At 39.2% G+C, this 19668-nt stretch overlaps 1 protein-coding gene across 8 annotated transcripts in view; it reads right to left on the reverse strand.

Moving 5' to 3' along the window:
- Positions 1–3759: 3759 nt before the first annotated feature.
- LOC125454231 (protein unc-80 homolog) overlaps positions 3760–19668 on the reverse strand; it is a 246595-nt gene continuing 230686 nt past the window's right edge. For 4 of the 8 annotated variants that reach the window (XM_048534788.2, XM_048534789.2, XM_048534786.2 and 1 more), the window contains 5 exons: positions 18167–18223; positions 12843–12924; positions 10995–11106; positions 8512–8729; positions 5808–6208 (listed from right to left, as the gene is read on the reverse strand). In XM_048534788.2, the coding sequence (XP_048390745.2) occupies positions 5939–6208; positions 8512–8729; positions 10995–11106; positions 12843–12924; positions 18167–18223 (739 nt within the window). In that variant the 3' untranslated portion in view covers positions 5808–5938. The other 4 variants (XM_048534790.2, XM_048534787.2, XM_048534784.2 and 1 more) reach the window with 2 other exon arrangements.

Consider the following 19668-nt stretch of genomic DNA (forward strand, 5'->3'; position numbering starts at 1 on the left):
CAATCAAATTTGTGAGACATGATTTCCCATTCACAATGCCATGCTAACTATCTCAAAGGAGTGCTTGCCTCTTAGAATCTCCTCAAACAACTTACCCACCATGGGCATTAGGCTCAGCGGTCTGTAATTCCCAGGCATTTCCCTGCAGCCTGCCTTAAATAATGGGACAATGTTAGCCGCTGTCCAATTTTCGGGCACTTCATTCATGGCTGTCGACGATACAGATATCTCCTCTAGGGCCTCCACAATTTCGACCCTAACCTGCCACAAAGTCCTGGGATATACTTCATCAGGTCCCAGGAATTTATCTACCTTTCTGCATTTAAGACTTCCAGCACCACCTCTTCTGTAATGTGGACACTGCTCAAGATATCACTATTTATTCCCCAAGTTCTCCAGCATCCATACCTTTCTCAATGGTAAATACTGATAAGAAATATTCATTTAAGATCTCATCATCTCTTGTGGCTCCACATGTTGATCTTTAAGAGGCCCTATTCTATCCCTAGTTACTCTTTTGTCCTTCATATACTTGTAGAATCTCTGGATTCTCCATTACCTTACCTGCCAATGCCTCCTCATATCCCCTTCCAGCCCTCCTGATTTCTCTCTTAAATGAACTCTGACACTCTCTATACTCTTCAAGGATTTCACATTGACTTCACTATAAAGCAGCAACAAGAAAATCGAAGCCAAAATTTCTAAACAGTCACAAAATGTCACAATAAAATTAACTAGCTCTCCTGGTTATATGTCAGTGTTAGTGGTAACAATATAAAATGTGACATTACCAATAATTCTGTATTGCAGAAATACCTGTTCAGAAATTTCTTTCGGCAGACTCCACAACATTCTCATTTCACTGAGGGAGCTGCAACTGAATCATAAATAAGATAAATATGGAGGGAAAAAGAGTCAGCAAATCAGTATCAAGAACATTAAAACAAAACAAAAAACCGTGGCTACTGGAAATTGAAACTTGGACAAACTCATGGGGTGTGGCAGTATCTGGGAAGAGAAAACAAGAGGTAACATTTTGAGTTCAATGATGCTTCAAAATTCAACAGTTCCATTTTTGACAGCCTAAAATGGTTGATAATTCTCATTCTGTGTTTTCAGTAGTTTTCTGAAGAACGGTCACTGCACCCAGTACATTGACTATGCTTTCTCTCTCTGTCACAAGCCAAGGTACCCGGTTGCTGCTTCTGTGTTATGGAGTTCTACCAGCTTTGAAACTGCCCACTATCCTTGATTGAACAAATCTGTTAATTCAGGGAAACTCCCTGCCAGGCAACTGTTCCCAACACATTACAGCGTTGTGACATCTTGTTTCACCTTGAAATCAATGTTTTGACCCAAAATCGGACTTCAGTACTTAGTCATATGTAAAAACATCCTTCACTGATAAGTAAATTATTTACATTTAGAGTAATACTGAATTTGAAAAGTGTTTTTCATTATTAACGGAAGGAAGTTGCAATCTGCAAACACTCACTAAACACTGCTTTATAGTAAACAATTACATCTTACCCATAACTATTAACATCAGGAAATAGTAATTGGTTATATTTAGAACAATGGAGTTGGTTCATTTTTGCCTTTGCCTCTCTATTCATAGAGTTAAGTCATGCAAGGGTATAACTTGGACTAAAAAGATAAATATGGAGATTTGAAGGCAAAAATGCCACCTTCAGGAACTGTTGGATTGATTTACGTGTTTCAGTAAAGTTACATTATCCTCATTCCATTACTTGCACACTCAAAGCTTTTACGTCAACTTCATCCTAAAATCATGTGATGATCGCTGTATTATATATCATTTAAAAATAAAACTACGGAAAGGCCGATGAAGTCACTACAGCACCTAATAATTGAAATAGTCCGATTTCTATTTCTGAAATTTGTTTCGATTTATCTTCCAGTCCAGCATTAGAACTAATTTTAGATGAAATTACAGACACATCGATCACATAAAATTCAGATGCCAAACATGAAGCATTTAGAGTGCATCATTCTGCGCACCATTCCAAGATGGCAATGGAGTAGTGCTCCTCAATCAGAGCTGTCCGCTCCGTCCATTTCTTTTTCTTTATCCTCCTTCTTACCTCCCATCCTGGAGTCTCAAGTGAAGTTAGTGTAAACATTCTGTCTCAACAGCATTCAGGTGAAGTCACCACAGACTCCCAGCTTTGAGGTGAAATGGTGTGGACTGAAGGTGAGTGGCAGTGTGGAGACTGGGTGCTGACGTGGCCTGGTTTGGAAGGACTGTTGTTGTGAACTTTTTATTTCTTTATTTTTCTAATTTGTACTTAAAACACCACCTTAGGTACCGGTTCTTAAGTGGCAACTTGTAAACTTTTCCATGTACTCGTGAGTACGTGTGGTAATAAAGCTAATTCTAATTCTCATGTGTGCACCACTACTCTTTTGTCCCACCATCTCTGTATAATGATTTACAATGAATGATCCTGAAGTCAGACATTAAATAAAACATGTAATAATTTTCAAGCAAAACAACAATGTTTGTAGTATTCGTTACTAGGTGAAAAGACATCAACAATATCCTTGAAAAACTTAGAGTGATGTTTTTTGGTCAGTTTATTTCTGCAGTGTGGATTTTTCTGCCATCAGTAATGTTTGTCTTCTTAACCAGGAAAACATGATTCTTCCAAAGTCATTGACTAGTAAGTTAATACTGTCAGCTTGAGCAATATGAGCAGCTACCATAGAGAAAACACAAAGGTAATTTTACAGTTTAGTTCCAACAGCTTCCCACCATGGAAGTGCATGTTGAAATTCTGAGGAGGATGGAACTCACCAATACAAAAGCCACATGGTTTCTCATCCATTTATTTTGGTCAAAAAGTTACAATTGAACTTTACACCAGTATTTCTGATGCATGCCTGTGTCACGCAAAGCTGCATATTGGGATAGATCGTGGCAGCAAGTATATAGGAAGAATAGCAATTAAGGGTAGAAATAAATTATCTAAAAATGTAACATGTCCAGTGAAAATCCCCAGTATGCTGTCTTAATGTATACTAATAAAGCACAAATTCTGTCATTAAAATATTACTGAGCAATCCAGTTGGGTCTTTAAACTTGGCATTTTTAATCCAACTTCTGACTACATTACACTAAAACCATGTATCAGTTGGTTTGTTATACCAATAACATCCAATCCAGAGAAGAACTGTAAGGCTAAAATTGATCAGTGCTGGACTATGGGTGCAAGTTGGTCTGCGTAATTAGAAAGTCATCTTAAATTAACTTTGGGTCAAATCTTAGCAAATGCAGTGAGAAACTGCAACTTTGCATTCCTCCACAGGCAGCTTGCTGTATACATCTGGAATCAATTTTCTTTAGCTTCTTGGTAAATCTTAAGCAAAATTGTGGATAAGGTAGCTCAATTGAGAAAAAAATCCTTTGCAGCAAGTATCTACACTCTGGAATGTACTGCCTCAGATTCAGTTGAGGCATTCAAAAAGGAATTAAATTATCTTAAAAGGAGCCTGCAAAGTATGATTTTCTCATTTGGAGAGTTGGTGCAGACATGGCACAGTGGCTTCATTCTGTGTTCAAACAAACTGGACAGAAGGGCTTCAGTAAATCTATGTATGGAGAATTTTACTGAAATGAATAACCTTTATAAAATGATAACAGCTTTGTAATTGCAAGCTACTTTTCATATAAATGAGATTTTTTTATAATCGGAGAAAACCAATGTCATGAAATCTTATTAAGTCACAATACTCGTCTCAACCACCAGTGCCTCTCGCCCTCCCCCACTCTCCAGAAAGTGTCCCTTATTAATACGATTTGTTCGACTTACTGCAAAATCATACACAGCTTCACACAGTTTTCTTTTTAATGATCATTACAGAGGATTTCCAGAACAACCAACAAAGCCTTTACATTTTTTAGGAAAGGAGTTAACATTGCCATGAATTGGCCACCAATAACGAGGAACAATCCGTCAGATTAGGCCCTGGTTCTGCTGTATGTTATTTCTGTTTTACACTCAAAAATTAAAAACAACACTAAGTTATTTTGTCCCCTTTCACAGATTATTGTGCAGATTTGTCACCACAATTAAAACCTTTACAGCCATTCTGAATTATCGATTTCGCATGGCACTTTCTAGTGAAACAGAGTAATTTTGTCAGTACATATTTAAAAACAACTCACCAGCCACAAAACAGTGGGGCCCAAATTAGATAAGGTGCAATAACGGGTGTGAAATGGTCATCCTGCTGAAAACTCTCTTTTGATGCATGTAGGACTGCCCTAAATTTACGGGCCAACTGTTGGCATCAATCAGGTCAGGTCTGGTTAAGAGAGTAAGGGGCATTAGGCTGTGTGGACCAACAACAGTACACAACATTAATGTGGAGGTACTCCAGTCATATCAGTATCGAGGCAAACTTTTATAAAAAGAGCCATTGTTTTGTCAGCCACCTCTAATTTTATTTCTTTAAGGGCTACTGCATATGAAGAACTAGGCAAAACTTGCACGGCCTAAGAATACCCATATTCCATTGTGTCCAAGACTGCATCCTTCTTCTACTCAAATCTTTATTCAGGCAACTAGCTTTCCTTGTGGATTTAGGTAGAAGACTGATGTGTCTATTCAGGGAAGTCCAAAAAGTTTAAGAGTTGTGGCCCTCATGAGAAAGAGGGCCTGAGGGTTTGTACTCTTACCTCAGCCTCTGCCTCTGCCTTTATAACCCCCACTGGAAGTGAAAACTTAGCCCCTACTCATTTTTTTTGGGCTCACCTACAAAGGATGGCTGAATCAATTGGTGGATTAACATAAAGGCATCACTTATTGTGACTGGCTTGGACTTTGGTAACTGCCCATCTTCCCAGCCAAAGGGAATGAGAGACCTGTCAAGATATCACTGGAAAGAAAAGAGAATCAGAGGAAAATAGAAAAATGTATTGGTTTTCAAAAGCAAATTACAATGGAAGATGAGCTATTCACCCCCACACCACCCCCACTCCCAAAAAAATAAAATAAACTGCTCGGAGGCAGGTTCTTAAAGGATCGAAAGTTATTTTTTTAACCAACCTTCTCAAGCTATGTCTACTTCAGTTGTGTGACCTGAAGATGGCCACATCACATTAAAATACAGTACAGCCAATTGTGTTATCTGCCACAATAGAGCACAACCTTTGCCTTGCCAATAATTTAAAATATCCCAAATTTTGATCTTGAAATCTATAAGATGGAAAGAAAGCAAGTACTATAAAAGAAATCTGAAGAACAAGGTTTAAGCACTGACATTACACTGACACAATACCTCATGCAAGGCTTTGCCCTGTAATAGTTCTGACAAGGGAGGCAGATAATTTAGGCTCAACTGTACATAAGTACATTCAACAGTTAGTTACTACAAGCTGACTTTTGACATCGAACTGGTTCATTTGCATTTACATCAAACTGTCATACAATACATTTAACGGCATATGTTTTTATGAAAGTTTCAATTTTAAAATGGAATAATGCTGAAACAAACACAGGACACGTGAAATCACTGCAGCATTACATTCATTGTTGATAATTGCTTTTCCAGCTTTGGTGTATTAATGACTAGATTACGCAACACGATGGCACATTATTATTTAGTTGCTAATGAATCAACAAATTCTTTTAATATAAAGATTTTTCCAACATACTTACCACTTTTAACAGACCATGAAAAAGAAACTTAATGGCAACCAATATTTAGAAAATTACTGGGTACCTTGAAACATCAAGAATAAATTAATATCTTTGGATCCTGTAACAGACCTGGGAAATAAACACACAAATCAAGTAAACACAAATGACAAGCAAACAAGCTATGTTATTATTTACTAAAGAAAACAGGACTCAAAGCATTTGAACCACAGTAATAATCAAGGACATGGGGCCAGTTCATGAAAAGAGCTGCTTCAGGTGAAGGATTCATCCAGATTTATGTCAGCCTTACCAGCTTCCACATTCAACAAACTGAATGGATCAGAAAGTAGAGGATTTTCTGGAGCATTCTCTTCACTGATATGCAGGACCGTGTCTGTACGTTGAAGTAAGTTGCTTGCTTCAAGCCCTGTAAAGTCATCGCTGACAGAGACAGGGGGCTGGTATGCAGATTTGGTTTGTGCTGACAGCATTTTATCTGTCTTTGAGTCTTTGCTTTCAGATTCTGAAAATGTTGGCTTCATCTGAGAAGAGTAAAAGAACTGCTATAAGATCAGAACAAAAAAGGAATGAAATGTTTTAATTGCCTTCCGATCCTACTGCCTCTACGGTAACTTCCTGCTCTGAGACATATCGTGCTCCAGGTGTGGAAGTCCCTAAAAGATCGGCTCACTGTAAGAATGATCCTCATTGTGTGAATGAAGGCCCTTCCTCAATATCACCATGTCAGAAAGGCTGGCTCTGTGATCACAGCTCATCCTCATTCCACAAATTTCCACTCTTTCATTTTGATGCACAGAAAGTCAGTGATAGGTAGTGCACAACTTTGTAAAATGCACCCAGGATGTGTTCTACAAACAGTTCAGCAGCTTAAGTGTGTTACTGAGCATTATCTAGTTTAACATGTAACTGTGAGAGGTGTTATCAAGCGATATTAATGCTTTACTCCTGGGCTGTCAAGAAAGAGATGGATAGAGCTCTTAAAGATAGTGGAATCAAGGGTTATGGGGATAAGGCAGGAACTGGATACTGATTGTGGATGATCAGCCATGATCATAATGAATGGTGGTGCTGGCTCGAAGGGCCGAATGGCCTACTCCTGTACCTATTGTCTATTGTCTCAACATCCTATGTTTTCTCAACATTTCGTTGGAGTTTGCTGTACTTTTAACTTCAGTTTTCTCTTCATTTTCATTCGTAACACACCAGTCTTCAACTGAATGAGGTCAAAAAACTACTCCCCAGGTTTTTAAAGAGTAAACTGGAGCGTGTTGCACTTTGACCTGTTTTGGCCACGTCCTGTGAATGAACTTAAACAAAAACCACATTGGAGCAGCATTACAACAAATGCAATGCTGAGTACAACTTCACACTACTGTCTGGAATGATAACCAGCCTTGAGTAAACTCAAGACTACACAGATAAATTGAACATTCAAAAGAGCGACTCCTTATAATGACAAGCAAACTGTATAGCTTTACAGCATTTTGGTGAAAATTCTTAGGGTTCACACCCGACAATGGTGGGGAAGTGTCTTTTCACACCATTGTTGCTAATGTAGTATTAAATGGCCTACGGCTGCCAGGATGCACCTGAGTTAGATACAAGTTAGTCCTGTCTAATTTGGAGATTAGGATCCAAAGTCATACTTTGAACTATTATTACCATTTTGCCAGACAGAAAACATGCTATGCACACACGAAGGGAAAAATCTCCAGAATCCTTTCTATTTGGAGAATTGTTTTGAAATTTTAGAATAATTAACGTTTTATATGTTTCCTCAGACACTTTGAAAGAGAATCCAGAAATGACATAAAACAACAGCGGAAACTTCTTCTAAATGGCTCTTCACTGTGCATCTTCCTGGTCCTTATGGGTTTCTTTAAATTAAGATTCTATCAGCTTACTCTGATGGATCCAATGCACTATCTGATGGACAGCAGAGCATTCCTGGTTTCTGGTACCTAGGAACTCACTAAACATCAAGAACAAATTAACTGCTCGATTCTAACAGATTTATTTCAATCACTCGTTCACCAGGTGAGGGTGTCACTGACTAGCCCAGTATTTATTATTCATCCCACAGGGCAGTTATGAGTCAACCATATTGCTGAGAGTCTGAAGTCTCATGCGAGTCTAGAACAGGTAAGGATGGCAAGTTTCCTTTCCTCAAGGACATTAGTGAATCAAGATTTTATTTTTCTCTGACAATCGACAATGGACTCATGATCATCATTCAACTGTTAATTCATGGATGATAGTACAAGTCAGGGGTGGAGGTTAGATAGACCTTAGACACTTCCCCACCATTGTCGGGTGTGAACCCTAAGATAAAAGGTATTTCTTTTATATACACAAGTTCAGCACAAAACATCGTGAACTGAAGGGCCTGTGCTGTGCTACACTATTCTATGTTCTAAACTTCTATTGAATTTAAATTCCACCATCTGCTGTGGTGGGTTTCAAACTCGGGTCCCCAGAATGTTACCAAAGTTCCTAGATTAATAGCCCAGTGATAATACCACTAGGTCAGTACCTCCACCATTCTTATTCACAGTTACCTCCATTTGTGAATGTGGCCAGTACGTTTCTCTCCACAATAATGAATACCTTCAAAAGGAATTCATTGAGGAATACTTTGGAACATCTTGAGGACATGAAATATTCCATTTAAAAGCAAGTTTGCTTTTTCAATATATGAGAAAATGCAGTGACATTTTTGACTCTTGGCAATGTGGCAACTGCTTTGTGGTGAGAAAACCGATTGTGTCTTCTAGCAGTCACCTCTTGCAGGCGCTGGCCTCTACTGGCTGTGAAGGACACGTACCTGGTAGTGGTCTTGGTTGCTCGGATCCTTAATTAAGGGGGATCTAGGTGCTGCTGCTGAAACTGGTGAAATGGCAGGCATTGACATCCCGGCTGCTTCTGGTTTGCTGCTCTCTGCCTGCTCCGTAGCACTTTCCTTCCCCTCGGCGATTGTTGCTTGTTGCTGAGGAGCGAGGGCATCCTGCTGCATTTCAGTGAAGGTCACTGACCGCTTTTGCTCTGCCAGTATCAAAAGATCAAGTGAAAACATATGGCCTCAGCTTAAGATATTTATTTTATATACACATGTTAAAAGAGCGTGGTTAAGTTGATGAGCATCGGTTACAGCGCATATTTGAAGAATACAAGAAACGACCCTGTGACATAACTGAAAAATCAGTGTGATTAGTTTCTCATTCTACAATATGCTTTACTACCCCTTACACTATTCCGAATTTCTTCATTCTAGGCTTATTGTTTTTTTTTTTCCTGTACTTCATTCCAGTCTCTAATTGAGCCATAGAAACTTATGTCACACTGTGACTGTGCCTACTCCATGTAGGGACAAATGTCTTAACTGCCACATGTTTGTCCATTTAAATTCTTCATCATTAAGAACTTGTTCGATTCCCTTTAAAAATGAGTTAAAAGGGTGCATCTGGTCCCAAACTCTCTGATTCCATCGTTCCAATAAGCCTGTGTGGGATTTTGTTGACTGCCTCCAAACTGACCAGACAAACATTTTTTGACACTACCTTGCTCAGCCTTCCTTATTACTTCTTCCCTCTTAGAAGAGCTGATTTAGTTATTTAGATACAAATTTCTTTCACAAATCCATTCAAAGGACATTACACATTGGCAACCTGTTTCCCGGTCATAATATTAACGGATAAGAGAAGACAAGTGTCATGAATTTGAATTTAATTCATTGTCACATGCACTCACCTGAGTACAGTGAAGTTTTTATATGTCACCGCTTACAGCATTATCTTAGATACAAAGGTACCTAGGCACAGATTCTTAAGCACAAATTGTTGGGAAAGACATTTAAAACAAAATAAAGAAATAAATAGCCCAGCATTACTGACCTTCAAAGTACAAACTCGTAATAATAAATTACATAAATGAAGAAATATTGGCACTGGAGAATACAAAGAAAACTGACTGGGAAAGATCTGAGCAGTAGTGAAATGTTAACAAATGGCTATTGGTTGCTGTGAAGGGATGATAATAAATTCATTAAGCAAAAAAAACTGCAGATGGTGGAAAACAGAAACAAAAAAGAAATTGCTGGGCAAAAAACACTCAGCAGGTCTGACAGCATCTGTACAGAGAAAGCAGAATTAATGTTCAGAGTCCACTGACCCTTCTCAAGAATAATAAATTCATTGCTGGAATTCACAAAAAAAAACACAATCTTCAGTGAATTCAGTTACAATTTTTAATATTGGCTGCTTAAGTATCCAACTTGTATGCAAATTTGAAGAAAATTAAATGGGACAAGGAGGACATTGGGAAAGACTGAAAACTTTACAGCTCAACTCCTTTGACTGGTGGTCATAATTATCATTAAGTGATTGTGAAGCTCGATGCCCACAAAAAGACCAAAATTATCCTGGAAATATTACAATATTTTCACTGTTAATTTTCACTGCAAACCTTCCAAAGGGGTAGCTAAAACGCTATCTAATCTTTGCTCCTTCAGTTTGAATGTCACATTCAAAGTGGAAGACTTGGCAAAGGAGGTACACAGTGACTCAGTGGTTAGCCTCACGGCGCCAGGGACCCGGGTTTGATTCCACCCTTGGGTGACTGCGTGGAGTTTGCACGTTCTCCCTGTGTCTGCGTGGGTTTCCTCCCACAGTGCAAAGATGTGCAGGCTGGGTGGTTTGGCCATGCTAAATTGCCCATAGTGTTCATGGATGTGTAGATTAGGTGGGTTATCGGGATGCTCTGAGGGTCAGTGTGGAATTGTTGGGCCGAACGGCCTGATTCCACACTCGGGGGATTCTATGATTCTAGGTAGATAACATAACTGGCATTGTCAAATCATCCTTCCATTGTACAGCACATATCATGCTGTGAAAATTCCATGTCTTGAGGGTTTTACAAAAATGAAAATTGTTGGAAAAGCTCAACAGGTAGAGCAGCATCTTGGGAGAAAAATCAGAATTAAAACATTTCTGAGGAAAGTTCACTGGACACGAAACGTTAACTTTAATTTCTCTCCGTAGATGCTGCCAGACCCGTTGGTCTTCTCCAGCAATTTACAGTTTTTGCTTTCCAGCATCCGGAGTTATTTCAGTCTTTAGGATTTAGCTCAATTATTTGTCTTTTTTTTAAAAAAAACCTTTTGCTTTTATACCCTGAAATGTTGCTTTCATCAAATGGTTTATTAGGCTTCAAAATATTTCCATTTTCATATAACGACTTTTATAAGTCTAGTTTTCAACTGCATTTGCTTCTCAGGTAACTGCTGAATAAAAACTAAATTGTGGATCTTACCTAGAGATTTGGCTTTTGGCTGAATGCTGCGTCTGGTTGTAGACAGTCGGGCGCCCTGCCGTCCCCTTATTTCAGCTTGTAACTTTGGACGCGAGAGGAGAGGGCGGCGTGGCTAACAGGGATGGAAATCTTTTTAATAAAGTGTTGTAATAAATAGCAATGCTTTCCAAATTCATCTCATTCCCTTCATTCCTTTCATTGACAATTAGACTTTTGCTTTGCAAAATGTAAGAAGTCAATATTGAGATAGAGGATATTTCCTATTTTTTTAAAATCTCAAATCACCATGAGATATGTCCAAATGTAGTATAAAGCTCTCTCTAATCTGTTCCAATAATGGACCGTAATTTAATTTTACATAAAATCAATTTTGTCTAGATCCTCATCACCTCTCTTGAAGGCAGCATTTTAATGTGATGTTCAGAGTACAATGTGTGGATGGCATGGTGGCTCAGTGGTTAGCACTGCTGTCTCAGCGAGCCAGGAACCCGGGTTTGATTCCACCCTCAGGCAACTGTCTGTGTGGAGTTTGCACCTTCTCCTCGTGGGTTTCCTCCGGGTGCTCCCGTTTCCTCCTGCAGTCCAAAAATGTGCAGGCTCGGTGGATTGGCCATGCTAAATTGCTCCTAGTGCCCAGAGATGTTTAGATTATACATAGGAAATCAGGCATAGGAGAATAGGTCTGGGTGGGATGCTCTTTGGAGGAGCGGTGTGGACTTGTTGGGCTGAATGGCCTGTTTCCACACTAGGGCTTCTATGATTCAAGACATGTCTCAAGCATGAATCCCTGGGAATATTTTCAGAGTCACGTGATTTAATTTGAGCAAAGTTAGGTGCACTTGCATCAAGCACAGAAGAGTTTACTCATAGGCTGCTTAGCAAAACTGGTCACCTATGCTTTGCTTTACACGGTGAGTGCTCTGAGTTGCAAGACATTAAGAAGCCAAATGGATTTTAGCTGCATTGGGAATAGGGTACCAGAATAAAGAAATCTTGCCACAATCAAACTGGGCTTATTGAATAAAACAGTGTGCGCGATTTTGGTCTCAACATTCAAGCACGCATTTGTTTGCACTGGAGGCAGTTTAGTGAAGACTCGCTAGTTTGGTCCCCGGGATGAGAGTGTGAGAAGCTGCGTAGCATGTGTCAATGTTCTCTGGAGTTTAGAAGAGATGATTGAATTTAAATATACAAAATACTAAAGGGGCTTGAGGGGGTAGATACTGAGGGTCTGTTTCCCCTATCTGAGAAATCTAGGATAAGGGAACATAGTCGCAAGATACAGTACCAATCAGTTAGGACTGGGTTGAGAAGAAATTTGTTCACGCAAAAGGAGAGTAAATCTGTGAAATTCTCTGTCCCAAAGGGCTGCAGATCCTGCATTGTTCAATATATTTTGGGTGGGAGAAGCCGATTTTGGTCTTAGGAAATAATGAGATGTAAGGAGGGGATAGGAAAGTGGCATTGAAGTTCAAAATTAGCCATGATTATATTCAAAAATGGTAAGGACTCAGTGCTTTATGATATTCTATTTCTTAACTTCTTGTGTTTTGCTCACTGATGTAGGAATTATGTTTTGTCTGCTTTACTATGTCTTAATGTTCTTAGTTATACTGCATCGCACAGAAATATATTGCATTTACCACGAGCAATTATCATTTTAGAATTCTATATTTCTTTTTGCTCATCGCACTGTTAAGCATTTTTGTTTTTATTTGTCTCAGGGTGTTAATAGCAACTTTTTGTGATGACTAGTATCTCCCCCTCACTCCTAAAAAACAAAGCATACGTTATGTTTAGTTTCTGCTTTTTCAGCATTGCTGTAAAGATCAGAATTCAGTTTCTCACCTGCCGGAGACCTCTCTTTCTTCCCAATGGTTGTTGCATAAGCAGATTCTGCTGCCCAGGTTCACTTTGAACACTTGCTACCCTGTTAAGTATACTTAGTGTTAATCAGATTACAAATAATTAACTAATTCTGAATTTCTTTTATTAATTGTTATTTTTGTAGTGCTTGTTTCATGTTTCAGAAAACTATTACTAACTTAATTTCAGCAAATAGATTGTCTTGTTCTCAATTTATTGTGTATTATTTTAAAACACCCACCTCAGACTCCATTAACTCTAATTTCCTAGCATTGTAAAGCAATTTGTACTCTTCAAAATTAGAATGTTTAAAAAAGATGCTGGATTTTTTTTCAGCTACTTTTATATTCGTAGCATCATTAACTTGGTTGAAATTAATGATTTGTCAGTCTGGCATTTACTGAAACTGAAATTTGAATAAATATTCATACAAGAGCTTTCCCTTTTGCTGGTAGAACATTTATATCACATTTCAGCCCAAATACCTCTCCTCTAATCTGTGAGAACTCATGGTACACTGTTAAAAGGAAGATAAAGTTGCAATAGTGCACGGGTCTAAAACAAAAACAAACACTACAATTGAATTTTTTTTTAGAAATGGCAATGGTGGAGGTGTAAACAACTTGTTTCTTATATTTTGTAATGTTCAACAACAAAGGGCTGTCAAAATGTCAATAATTCATCACATAACACAATTTTTAATAAACAGTTCTGCTAAAAATGAAGCAATATAATGCATCTAAATTCAAGTTCTCTTACATGTAATTGATTCTCCAGATTTAATCGTACTAGGGGACAGAAGCTCATGGATAGAGCTCTTGCACTCACCAGGATGTTCAAAGCAGATATTCAAGACTCCCAGCTCCCATATGCACTGAAAATTATCGCATGCAGTCCTGATTTTCACTGAGCATGTGTTTTTTTTTTCCTTTGAAGGATGTGCTGAGATAGAAATTTGTTCATGTGGCATTGTGCCACCACTTACTGGGGGGTGTGCTATGGCACTAGCATCCCTTCTGTGTACTACTGCTGGTTATTGATGCTGGATGGTCCATTCACTGGGTGTCACACAGGCGCACTAACTGCTATCATGCCAGTATTGGAAACCTGCACCCATGAGGATTTCTTGCATATCCATCAATGTAGCTCATAGCAACAAGCTGGGATCTCAGTCTGTTCACATTACCAGTCAAAGGAGAGCTATTTTTCAGTTAACTGTAGCTGGGTCCTTGGAGGTGTTATTTTCAGTTCCTGAATACAGCCAAGGAGAGGACAACCTGGCCAAGCATGGAGGCACTTGTCGCAGTGTCCCCTTTTCTTTCACAGTGTGTGGTCTTCACCGGCATTTGTTTGCCATCCCTACTGCCCTTGAGCAGATTGGTTTTCTAGGCCATTGCTAAGGGCAGGTAAGAATCAAGATTTCATTGCTGTGGTTCAGGGGTGACATGTAGGTCAGACCAGGTGAGGATGGCAGACATCCTTCCTCAGGAGCACGAGTGAAGTAAGTGGGTTTTTACATCAATCGGCGATAACTGTCGCGGTTGCATTAACCATCACCGTTGCGCCCTGCCTTTGGGAAGCCCTGGTCTTAATGTCCTCCAAAGGAGGCAATGCCACCCTGTGGGGGAGCAAAACTGGGCCTGACTGTGGCTCACTTGTGCTCCCTGACCAGCTTTTGCTGGCTTCCAGGCAGAATTCTCAAGGACCTGAAAGCAAACAGAGGCGAAAGGTTAAAAATGGGGTGGCATGGAGCTTTTTAGCCACACCATCTGAAGCTTTCTGTTGAAGACAAATGCCAGGAGGGGGCGGTGGGAGGTAAATATAGGTTTGAGAGGCAGAAGACAGATTGCCGCCTCCTCCTCCCAAAACCACCTCTTGGAACTAGATTCCATGGGCTACGTCACCTGCTGCCCCAATATCTCAATGATCTCCTTCTGGGGTTCAGCAGACTGCATCTTGGAAATTGCCCACCCTTTTCTTCCTGAGTTATGTTTGTATTTTCACCTGAAGACAGAGAGAGAGGCTGACTGACAGTGATTGCATAGCATTGTCCCTTGCTCATGTGTACAACAGAGAAAGGTGCATGAAGCAAGAGATAGGTGTGATTCTGCCCAATTTGGAAAGCTGTCTGTTGATGAGGTGCATGTTAGGTGAAAGTTTGAAGTGAGGAGTTGGTGTGTGCCACACGTGGGATGTAATGCAAATCTACTTTCACTCACCTTGAGCAACAAGTCATTGCACTTTATCAGGAACACTGTCGCACCCTATGGGTGAGAGTCTGAGCATTAACCTCCCTCCCTCATCAATCTGGTACATGAGAATATTCTACCAACCCACAGAATCTTGGTCTCCATCCTGGAATCCACCTTGCTCACCTGGCCCTCTAAGGCAACACCAGAGAAGCATGATTTGAATGAGTGACAGCAGGGTCACACGTCACAACTCATCTGTAACAAATCGAATTTCTAGTCCACCATGTGTACCCAGCACTTGCAGGTCCATGTCCATGTTACTTTCTTCACATCAGAAATATCCTTCGGCTACAAGTATGGACAGCACAGTGGCTGAGTGGTTAGCACTGCTGCCTCACCTGGCCTCGATTCCAGCCTCAGGTGACTGTCAGTGTGGTGTCTGCACATTCTCCCTATATCGGCGTGGATTTCTGCCAGGAGGAGAACATGCCCCCATCTACATCAATGGAACCAAGGTTGAGAAGGTGAAGGGCGTCAAGTTCCTTGGAATGACGATAACTGACTACCTGTCCTGGACTTCCCACGTAGAGGCAACAGTCAAGAATGCATAGCAACGCCTGTTCTTCCACAGGCAGCTCAGGAAGTTTGGCATGTCCATAAGGTCCCTCATCAACTTCTACAGACGCACCATTGAAAGCATACTGCCAGGGTGCATCATAGTCTGGTACGGCAACTGCTCTCCCCAGGACCATAAGAAACTACAGAAGGTGGTGTGCACAGCCCAGACCATCGCTGAAGCCAACCTTCCATCCATGGACACTATTTAAACGGCACACTGCCATGGAAAGGCAGCCAACAACATCAAAGACCCATCACACCCTGGTAATGATCTCCTGCAACTTTTATTAGCAGGTAGAAGATACAGAAGCCTGAACAGACACACCAGCAGGTTCGGAAACAGTTCCTTCCTGGCTGTTATCAGACTGTTGAATGGATTCTCTAGAATCAAATAACTCTAATCTTGCTCATGTTGATCTTGCCTAGAGCACACCCTGTGCAATCTAACCTGTATGCCTTTGTCTGAGTCTTTCGGATCTGTACATCCTTTCCTTACTATGATCTGCCTGTACGGCTCATAAAAAAGCTTTTCACTGCATTTCAGTACACGAGGCAACAAATAAACCAATCAACCAGGTGCTCCAGTTTCAGCCCATAGTCCAAAGAAATCAAGAAATGCACATCAACAAATGTAATCTCTTGCCGAAAGAAGAAGTGTTTTGAACAGTAGCTTCTCACCTGACCATGCCAGGAACTCTTCATTTGCATTGATCAAGGTTTCTCAGCTTGTCAATTTCACTGAAGAAACTCTTTGCATTGTGTATTCACCTTGCAAGCTGCTGGCAGCTAAGGAAACAGATGAAAACTGAAAGAACTGCAGGTGCTGTATATCAGAAACAAAAACAGAAGTTGCTTGATAAGCTCAGCAGGACTGGCAGCATCTGTGAAGAGAAATCAGAGTTAACGTTTCGGGTCCAGCGATGCTTCCTCAGTTCTGCCAGACCTGCTGAGCTTTACCAACAACTTCTAGCTGGTCTTGAACAAAACTGTGTACCAATTAAAAAGGAAATAATTCCCTGTCAATGGGGCAATGATTTACGTTCAGTGAGACATTAGTCAAGGAAAACATTTACAAAGTTTTACTGCAACCGGAAAGACTTTGATTGAGCGTGTTGCATTTGTATGGTGGCTCAAGGTGTGCACTTAAATGCACATGATGAAGCTGAAGATTTTTTTTGCCTTTGTAATTAAATTTACAGTCAAATTAAAACTGGATCCTTGAGGCACTCATCCACTCAGCAGCATTTCTATTAAGTTACTTCAAAAGGAAAGAAGAGATAAAATCAAAGGTTATTTAATGAAGTCAACAAGAGCTTTGGAGTGATCGAGAGCTTCTACAATGAATATGCTACGAAGCACAAAAGATCAATACTGGTTGAGATGAATTTGGAGACTGCATTTATTTGGATAATTCCTGTCCTGTATGATGCTAGAGAGCACATCATTAACAAAGAAATATGGTGCAGCAGAATATCAGACATGTTCATTAATTACATAATATCATCTGTGAAGAGGCATAACCGACTCTGCTCTGAATTTCTGACAGTAAGAGAGTCAATGGATGTGAAAGTTCAGTCAGGGCCCACTACCCTGGATTGCTGTTCATTTTTATAACCTTCCTATTTTCCATAGACACAATCAACTACATATTTAGAAGCAGGTACGCAAACAGGGCACATAGATTTAAGCGAAATGATAATGTAACACCATTCACCCCATTTTCCATTACAGCTTTATCATTTATTTGTGACAGTGTATAAATAAGAGCAATGATTTTTATAACTCTTAGGCCTGAGGGGTTCTTGAAAGTTCTAAATGTGAATTTTAACATTATTTTGACTTCAAATATCTGATTCAGTCATATACTTAAATATAATATATGAGATAAAGTTACAGCAATGGAAAAGGAAAAAGCCTGAAACATCAAAAGATTTCACTTACTTAAAGAACATGACCGTTTGATAGCAAGTAATACATTAGAATGCTGAAATTTCACTCAATTGCCTTGATATTCCAGGAGCATCTCAGTTTTCTCTTTATCAAAATGATGCCATGGGTAATTTAGATAAGACATGGAAAATGTATTCAGAAGGGACAGAGATGGGTCATTCAAAGGAGTGATATTTTATTGTCCCCTTCCTTTTGATACTTGTTACATTTTATATTACACCTCCACCTTTACCAAAAGTTTCCATCAAAGATTCAGTCATTTAAAATGCTAGGGGATGTGAGCACGAATGGATAATATGGGAACATGGGTGGATAACATTCGTGTGATGGAACATTTTCATGGCATTTCTGATTTCCAATTAAACCACAGGTTTCACAGAGAGAAAAAGAAATGTGAGATTTAAAAGACATATGAATGGCAATGTGGTTTTTGTTTGGAAAAAAAACCGGATGAAAACTAAATAGCAAGACTTATTAAATGACAGACAAAAGTGTTATCAGGATTCCTAGCATGTACATTGACATAAATGCAACATTACACTGTACCTAGAAAGGTTAATCTCAGCAGCCAGCCCCTGGGATTCATCGAGGACATTAGGTTCACTGCAGGGCAGGGAGATGAGTATTTAGGGAAATGAAGCATGCCTTGTCTACAAACAGGGCAATTCACAAGGTAGCATGCTGTTAAACAGCATACACTTACTGTACATTGTAAAACAAATCAATAGGCTTAAACAAATCTAGGGACTGGAATTTCAAATCAAGTATAATGCTTAAAACACATGAAAACCAAAACAAATTCTACATTGCTCTAGACCAGGAGGAAAATCTCACCTACTATACAAAGAATTAATAGAAAATATGATCAATTTTAAGGATGAAGCCTGTTTTGCTAAATAACAGAATTTCATTTTCTGCCCCATTGGAGGTTCAGAGAGATTTACTTATGGATGTCTAAATTAAACACAAAAAATTGAACATTCTTTAGCAGACAATGCTGGAAAATTAAGTCAAATACTTGAATGCTATTCATGCAAATGTTATGTAATAAAATTGTACGGTGTAGGTTTGCACCCATGAACAACTGAGTGCAGGTAAACATATGAAAACTCAGAAGGTAAGACAACTCAGGCCAGTCTTCACTTTAAGCACTTAAACAGAGATAAAGATTGGTAAAGATTGACAGTGCACCTGGCCACAGAATATATGTTACAAAGGTACACTGCATAGAAATTAACACTTTAAAAAGAAGGCAAAATGCCACAAACATTGTTCTCAGGACCACAATGTTGCTTTAGTCTCAAAGTAGAGTGCTCTCAACATTTGAAATCTTTATGAGAAACAATACAGCAGTTTAAGCAATGGCAGTCTTAAAACACTGAACCTGCTGACAGTATATATTTTTCTTTAGGCTTGGGATATAGACGTCATTGACTGAGCCAGCATTTATTACCCATCCCTTTTAAATTGTGTTGCAAGAAATTAAATGTATTCAATTCTAATATTAACATTACCATTAACCATTGTCACAGGAACAAATGATTTTATTCATCTCTAAATATTTGGGTGTCATTACTTACCATTATTTTGATTGTGAATTTGTTAACCGCAATGCTTGATAAACAATTAGAAAATGGGCACAAAAAGTAAATTTACCTTATGTTTAAAATGAGGATCACCCATTACAGATCGGTTACAGATCAGAGGGTTATTAGCGTCAAATTCTTTCCCACATAGACCAGTGGAGGATCACTGTTATTACTGCTGTGTTTAATTAATCATTTAAAAATAGATCAAAAGGATGAAATACATTTTCACCCAAACTCTATATAAAAACCCAAGTGTCAACGATCAAATGAATGTTGATACATGAGTATATTCAAACTAACCTATGTTGGATTTTGTTTTCAAAGTTACCAAATGTGTTCTTTGTTATGCTATCCTTTGCTCTTATGCAGTATACAACTTGTCCCAAGTCATCGTCAACATCATTTCCATTCTGGACAGTTGCCTTCGTTTGATGGAATTTGTGAATTATTGATAGGACT

This window comes from Stegostoma tigrinum, chromosome 7 (assembly GCF_030684315.1).
Source record: "Stegostoma tigrinum isolate sSteTig4 chromosome 7, sSteTig4.hap1, whole genome shotgun sequence".
NCBI lineage: Eukaryota > Metazoa > Chordata > Chondrichthyes > Orectolobiformes > Stegostomatidae > Stegostoma > Stegostoma tigrinum.